Here is an 8,387-nt window from a genome sequence, read left to right as displayed (position 1 = left end):
CACTCTGACTCCTCGGTCCTTTTATAGTATGATTTACCCCTTTCCACTGTTTTAGTTTTTAGAGTGAGCCCAAATATGAAGTATTTTACCTGGCTTTGATATTATTTCCATAATGAATAAACAGAATACATATCTCAAATTTTCCTCTTTAAAACAAAAAAATCAAATCAAACTCCTTAGTATGAGTTCCTTTATGAAGAAAGTATGTAAAATCATAGAGCTTTTCCCCTGCAAAAAGTGATTTTCACAATGCCCATTGCTGACTGAGAGATCAGTCTGTCCAATGTGAAACAAGGCAAAAACCTAAATAAAATTTTGTAACTGCAGTCCTACTGAGAGGATTTAAATAGCATTACTGACCTAAACATTAAAATACTCATAACTTTCATATTACTGTTTTATTCTGAAACATTAGCTGGTCTGTTTGTTTGATTTTTCAGATTTACACAATTTAACTCAGGAAAAATTCAGAAGCTTTACAGGTTTTCATTTGAGTCCAAGATTACATTAAACCCATCAAAACTTCAAGTTTTATGTTGATGCAAACTGTAATCTTTAAAAGATATGAACATATTTTCTACACCACATAAAATAGACAACTTGTATGTATCATATCACTGCACCATCCTGGTTGGGTGGTGATAACAAATATGTATTACATTACATAAAGCATGTGAACATGTAAATATATTTCCACCAAAATATGCTCTCATTTCTACAAATAACACATAAAATGGTTAACATTTGCTGCATATTGGTTTCAAAATTCAAACGGCAACATAAATCATGATCGAAAACCTGATTACAAAACGCTAATAAAATGAGAAAAGAAGGGTGTGTTCAATATCCTACATTCCCGGTCGTATAAACAAACTTTTTTCAAATCACGATTCGGAGGGAAATTAAAACGATGAGAAAGATGAGTTTATAAATGCCATCACCTCAGATTTTAAAACCTTCAGCATCAAGAATGCAACATTGAACATGATTGACTGTTGAAAAGTCTTTAAATTTGTTCTCCCAGTGGAAGCCTACACAAGCAGGTTCCTAATTGACCTTCCTTGTGATGGGTCAAAATCTGCAACAAAGCTGCGCAAATGAAAACAGGAAATGTAAAGATGATCAACACAGAAGTATATTTTCGACACTGAACGGTGCACCGCTGATCATGTTTGTGTTTTGTAGTTGAGTTTTCAATCATGATTCCTGCTGCTGTTTAAATTTGAAACTCGACATTGAACACACCCATTATCCACTTCGCTAACAATACCAGATGACATGAAATCATGCAATCAAAATATTAAATAGTACAAAGAAATAGAAATTCAAGTCATATTGAAACAGTTTTGGCAAACATTTGGCAATAAAACACATACCATCAAATACATTATACAGAAAAACTGCCATTTGACTAATATACAGTATGTAAATAACATGTAACTTACGGAAGACACTTTTGAATACAAAGGGGAAGGGATGTGGTATCGATGGAAATAAACAAAGTTGTTTTATTTTAAAGCTTTCACACGGCCTTCTAATCACACATTTGAGCGATGGGATTGGAATTAAAGACTACAAACATATGATTCATAGGGAATTGCAAGAAACATGTGTTCAATCACAACTCAAGTGCAATTCCCCAAGTCTATACTGGGGTGTTGTGATACAGATGAGTTGCAAATTGAAATGCTACATCTCTGGATATGAATTCATGAAAACATTGCTTCAAGGTTCATGTATTACTGAAGAAGTTGGTCTTTGTAGACAAAAGTCATGAAAAGTGACACGAGTACATGTATTCATGATAAAATGCAACTACTTCTGAAAGGGAGGCAAGCACATTATTTGGTCTTTATAGACAAATGGTCAAGAAAAAGAAAATAAAATACATTTCAATTCAAACCCCTTTTGATAAGAAACGTTTACTTGGTCTTCAAGTATGAACATTTTACATTCCTCAGACTTTTTTTTTGTTCTACATCTCTTCATAAGTTGGTTTAAGGATATAAATAATGGTCTTTGTACACCACACCCCAATATACAGAGACTTCCATGGTGAAATGATTAAATCAATACCAACACACTAATAATTGGAAGTCATTGCATGGGTACACAAACTATGAATACAAAATATTAAAAAGGGTCAAGGGTTTGTAATACTTTCTTCAAATCTATACTACACAATGCAAGAAAGACATAGCACCAACAAGAACACCAATATCGAAGGTCCATTATTTGTCAGTATTTGGTATAACTTGGCCAGGGATTGAACACCTGACCTCACATTCAAGAGGTGGACACTGAGCCACCATGCCCACAAACAATGCCACAATACAAACTATCAAGTAAAATGTATTCAAATATTTCTCCTTGAAAGTTATAAAAGATGCATTCCAAATAAATCATTCAATCAGTAAATAATAATGCATTTAAATATGTGTTTTTATGGTGATCTCAAATGCATTCAGGTACATCACCTGATTGCAGTTTTAAATGCATTCAAATATATCACCCAGATTGAGATGAAATATGCATTCATATTGCATCAATCCGATGGTGTTTTACAAAATGCATTCAAATATATCCATCTGATGGTGATAGAGAATGCAATCAAATCTATACTGATGGTATTTTGTAAATGCAATCAAATACATTTACCCGCCAGTGACTTAAAGAAAAAAACCTTTGACATCAACCCCTAGCCATGCAGAATTAGAATACTAGTGTGACACATATTTCACTGGTGGTCAGAACCTAGTCTGCTGTGCAAACCCTTCACTCGATTATTAAAAGGGGTCTGAAAGCAAAGCATACATAATGTATTGAAGGCCCCTTCGCTATGAATTGAAACAGCAAATTTTATATGTGCTAGTCTTGTGTGAAGACCCACTTGTTGATAACAGTTTAAATCAGGGTCTGTGCCTGCAGACTAGTCAGAACCTGTTATGAGTGACATACAACACACACAAAAGTAAAAATCATATTTTATTACTCTTTTGTTTTACTCCAAAGGGTCGTCAATCATGGAAAGACTCTTTGTGAAATAACTTTAAACTGAAATGGTTGAACTTGCCAAAGCTTGATCTCAAATTGCTTTGAAAGCAACTATTTCCAATCACATACACCTGATACAGGCGCTTCGAACAAACGGCTTTCACTGATAACATTAGATCGTCCTCGGTAAACTGGCAACATTCCAGCTACAATAACGACCTCATTACTAATAGGTTCATCTATGCATGGGGGTCATTGCACTGTGAAGTTATACGAAAGTTCGTGAGGTAGGGCCGTACGCCGGGGGTAGAAGGTGTGCGTCAACGAGTAGTTGCGGAGGTTGCCGACGCAGGACATGTAGATGTCTGCGAAGCGGCAGAGACGGGACGTGAAGTAGGAGTAGTTGTGGTGCGTACGGAAGACACTGCCGAACTGCTGGTTGAACAGAGACTTGGTCGTCATCCTGGGGAGAAAAAAAGCAAGATTAAAACTTGACAAGTTGAAATATGGTATGATTTCATTTCATGAATATGGAGAAAGGGTCAGCAACCCAAAGGTTTACTACCTTACATGTATGTTCATGAGGGTAATAATAATAACAATAATAATAAAACAATAGTGGGGAAGATTTTGATTATGAGAAGTGTGTGTACAGCCCTTTGTAACCAGAAGGAGAAGTCACATGTATATTAGATTGGATGGGATTGTGGTAGCAGAAATAGCTGATAAGTTAATCTAATGTCACATGATGGAGCGACTTGGAGTTGCGACGTTTCAACTGCTAACTGCTATCATTCATCAGGCACAACACTGCATCTCCAGTTTGTTCAATGTTGTGACATTACATTATCTTATCAGCTAATCATAAAACAGTTCTTACGTAGCACAAGAATGCACATCAAGAAAAAAAATAGGGAAGAAAAGAAGAACGAAAGCTGCTGGAAAAGCATTGATGGTATATTATTATTATCAAAGGAATAGATAATCAATGCAGGTCCTAATTGGGTAGAAGATTTGTATTGTGTTGCAATGAATTCCTACCATAATACACATAATGCCTTTTAGTTATGAAAAGTTTTACACTTTGATAAAAACGTCCCACAACTGGAGTAGCCAATCACTGCAACCAATTCACTGTACAAAGCCTTTCAAACAGAATAAAAAGCCAGAAAGTTCACAACCTTGACTGATAGTGAGTAATAAAGCCTAAAACCACTGACAAACGGTCATCAGCTTGATACACTAACTTGCTTCCTGTCCAATACACCCAATGGCTCATATACACCAACAGACTTTAAAACTATCAACGGCAGGTGCGCAGATTGACCAGGGGCGCGACACGTTCCCTAGAACTGCCCAACAATGTAATCGATTTCTGAGAAGAGCCGCCCTTTAAAATAGTGAGATTTTTTATGTCTGTGTCATGGCTCATATACACCAACAGACTTTAAAACAATCAAAGGCAGGTGCACAGATTGACCAAGGGTGTGACACGTTCCCTAGAACTGCCCAACAATGTAATTGATTTCTGAGAAGAGCCGTCCCTTTAAATAGTGAGATTTTTTATGTTGTGTCAAAAAAACTCTCAAAAAGGGGAATTTGAAGAAAAAAAATTTTAGTGACAAATGTGATGTTAAAGTTGAACAAATTTCTGAAATATTATGGGTTTGACTAACTAGTAGGCAGAGTCACATGTTTACGGGTAAAATTTACTATCAAAATGTCGAAATTATCGATTTTCTTTTTTTTTTAAAGGATATTTCATCTGCGAAAAAAATTGATAAGCAAAAAAAGGTCTTCAACCAAAAATAAAGGATTTCTTACCAGAAAAGAATTGGCAAGCAAAAAAAAAAAGGAAAAAAAGGTCTTCAGGTTCAAAAGAGGGGGCACACGTCTGTTTTCATTGCATTTTTACATTATAAATTATTCATTTGGGGATCAGTTGTGACTCGTGGGGGGGGCAGGGATAGGTCCCCTGCATGAGTTGTGGCTTGTCAGGGAGGGCAGTCTGACCCCCTGCCCCCCCCCCATAGGTACGCTAGTGCTTCTTACCTAAGCTGGTCTTTCTCAGTGATCCATGAATTCACTACAGCTCGACAGTCAGCTGACTCATGTACCTGAGAGAAATAAAGAAATGTAGGGTAAATCTATCAGACTTTCTATATTTATGCCTAGTGTAATTACTTTACAACTTTGTTTTGAGTCCATCAAATCAGTTGAAATAATTATGATATTGATAAGATTGCATAATTTCCTCCATTAATCCATTCATAAATGTATCTATGTATCTATCTGTCCATCCATCAATCTATCTTTCCATTCATTAATTTCTTCAAGCCTATCAATCCTTCACTCAAGAAATGTGCATTAAAAAGATCTTGCAATATACATTAAACATTGACAACTCTTTTCATTATCTATCTATCTATCTAACTACCTACCCATTTTTTAATTTATCCATCAATCCATCTGTTGATTCATTCCTCCAAACCTGATGCACCTCTAATAAGGTCTTGTAATGCATTTAACCATATGACCATTCCATCTATCTATATCTGCATTCACTCATCCATCCATCTGTCCATCCATCCATTCATTATTTTAAACCTTAAATCAATCCTTCACTTACCTGATTAGCCTCTATAAGATCTTGTAATGCCTTCTAACTTCTACCAAACGACCATTCCTACTATCTATCTATTCATCCACCTATACATTCATTCTTTCAAACCTTCTATCGATCATTCACTTACCTGGTGCGCTTCTATAAGATCTTGTAATGCATTCAGCCATATGACCGCTCTCTTGAAAGGAAGGGAGTTGCAGATCTCGATCTCATCCTGAACAGGAAAGAGAAAAAAAATATTCAATTAAAACAGAACAATGTTCATGAACAGGAAGGCAAGAAGGAAATACCGCTTTAAAACCGACAAGTCAATTAAAAGTAAAGGTGCTGAGATTAGTTTTATCATTGAGAGTAATATATTTAGGTGGCAAGGATGAAATTCATGAGATAATTATGAAATATAATTATGAAATTAATGCTTCCACAGTTGTTTTAAACCGTAAAAAAATGCTGTTTAAAAGCTTAAGCACCTTGTCTAAGCCCGTCTCTCTAGCAACTATTGTTTACAATTTTTGTTTAAAAAGTTTAAACAATTACAAAATAGTTTAACAACTTGTTGTTAGAGTGACGGGCTTGAACATGCTTTTTTACTTGGTATGGATTATCATTTCAATATCTCGTCGAAATTCTCCTGTTTAATAATAGTGATTCCCCCCCCCCCCCTTTTTTGTAAATTTTACTGCAACAGGGTCCTGTTGCATAAAACTTTTTACCTGAAAAAACTCTGGTAAAAACTGAAAACTAAGGTTAGTCTGATTTCTGCCATTGATTATAATACAGGGCAAATACTCCGGTAAACACAGCCCGAGTTTTCTCAGGTAAAAAGTTTTATGCAATGGGCCCCAGATATAGTCCGAATAGAAGAGTTCAAGTGATAGAACAGGGGAAATTTTACAATAATTTTGTCAGAGATTTCCTCTGACTAGCTTAACATTTTAAGAATTAAATAATGAAACTTTTGCTGTTTAAGATTTCAAAGCTTTGGTTAAACTGTTAAAACAACTACTGTAAGGCTAATAGCTTAAAATTTTAAACAGCATTTTATAACTAAATAACATTGCTATCATGGAATTCCCCTTTGGTAATCTACATCCTTTGTCCCAGTTTCACCCATGAGGACAAGCAACAAATTGATCAACAAAGTTTTTCTCAGTGGAAGTTACCAATATATCATCGCAGTCACGCCTACACTCCCAAGTAATTAATTTGCTCCTTGTAGTCAACAGCTACCAGAGTGTTCACATGAAACTAGTAATGTGGTGTGGCAACAAAATTACCAATCCTACTACTTTTTAATTTTATCAGAAAATTCGAGTCATGATCTCTATAAGGGAATATCTCAATTTATAAGCAGCATATGTTTGAAAATTTGGGATTTTGCCAGAATTTGCAAGGTTATCAAAATGTTTGCAAAAGGCATGTTGGAAGAATGTTCTTAAACAGTTTTCATTTATGTAAACAGTCTATTTTGCGTCTGATTTTTCTAATATGTTCAAAATTTCTAAGCATGTGTTGCCTTTATTCTGCAAACAGTTTGCTAGCACTTTCAAACAGTTAGACAGTATACTTAGGCCTATCGCTAAAATTCTTTTTTGAATCGCCATTGCTGGTGACCCCGTGACCCTACGGCTCCTATACTGTGTTTGATCAACCCATGAACAAAATTGAAGATCTAACAAGGGCCATTGGTTAACTTTGAAAAATTCCCTGTTAAAAAAAAATCCTGCCCTTTGATGTGAGTCATTCCTAGGAAAAATATCAAATTCTTCCAGACACTTTCATGATATCTGTTACTGAAAAAAAAAATATTTAATTTTTCTGCTGGGGACGATGTGCATGTAGCATTCATTTGTATATTTTTGCTTAGTGAAGCACACTTTTACTTCATATTTTCAGGAGCAAAATCTTCAGGCCTACATTTTTACACGGGTAACAATTGGGACCTTACAGCTCAGATTTTTTAAAGCCAAATCATAATTAACCAATGCCGTTAAAGTTGCGTGAGCTGTATACTGTGTGAACATCGCTGTTAGATCATAGGGAAAGTCCCTAATTAGCGATAGTCATCTGGTGTTCAACTTGCATTTCTTATTTTTCAAATCATTGTTTGGCATGAGGTCAATATCAATGTGCCCTCTTAATTATCGTGATTTCTTTTTCTTAAACGTTAAGGTAATACCCTATTCTTTTGTGTTTATTATACTCCCTATATAAGTGCAGATCTAGACCTACTATATATATATATATATTTGCTTGCATTGGAAACTGAAAATAATTGTTATGGGGCAAAACATTCTCTACAGTAATGTTTTTGCCTCCTTTTCTGACAAAACCAACATATTTTAAAAATTGTCTTCAGCATTGCATTCTCATAGGCAAAACTACCAGTTTATGACATTTTCTTAGTACGAACATATACCAGTAACTAGTTGAAATCATCATGTTAGATTTTTTTGTGACTAATGACATTATTTTTTGGTGGGGAAGTAAAACCCCATGCATTAATTTCTTCAGTACATGCAGATCAGATTGTGAAATATATGCAGGTATGAAATTAAAACTTAATATATCACATGCAGTTTAGAATAGCATTGTATTCAAATATCAATTATAACTATATATTACATAGCTCTGGAAGGGTTTCCAAACTGAAACTGAGAAATTATATCATAATAGGCAAACAATGACATCAGACAGAAAATCCTACATTACATGTTTAGGATTCATTAATCACCCGGTAAAACCCAACTCGATATGTCGCATGGAA

At 35.0% G+C, this 8,387-nt stretch overlaps 1 protein-coding gene across 1 annotated transcript in view; it reads right to left on the bottom strand.

Moving 5' to 3' along the window:
- Positions 1-2,015: 2,015 nt before the first annotated feature.
- Positions 2,016-8,387, bottom strand: part of LOC121430042 (5'-nucleotidase domain-containing protein 3-like) — a 44,048-nt gene continuing 37,676 nt past the window's right edge. The window contains exons 13-15 of the mRNA XM_041627314.1: positions 5,748-5,834; positions 5,047-5,111; positions 2,016-3,457 (exon numbers count right to left, since the gene is read on the bottom strand). Coding sequence (XP_041483248.1) covers positions 3,247-3,457; positions 5,047-5,111; positions 5,748-5,834 — 363 coding nt within the window. The 3' untranslated portion in view covers positions 2,016-3,246. The remainder of the gene's footprint in view (positions 3,458-5,046; positions 5,112-5,747; positions 5,835-8,387) is intronic.

This window comes from Lytechinus variegatus, chromosome 16 (genome assembly GCF_018143015.1).
Source record: "Lytechinus variegatus isolate NC3 chromosome 16, Lvar_3.0, whole genome shotgun sequence".
In the NCBI taxonomy this organism is placed as follows: domain Eukaryota; kingdom Metazoa; phylum Echinodermata; class Echinoidea; order Temnopleuroida; family Toxopneustidae; genus Lytechinus; species Lytechinus variegatus.
Note: the sequence above shows the minus strand (reverse complement) of the source record. Positions and strands in the feature narration are given on the sequence as shown.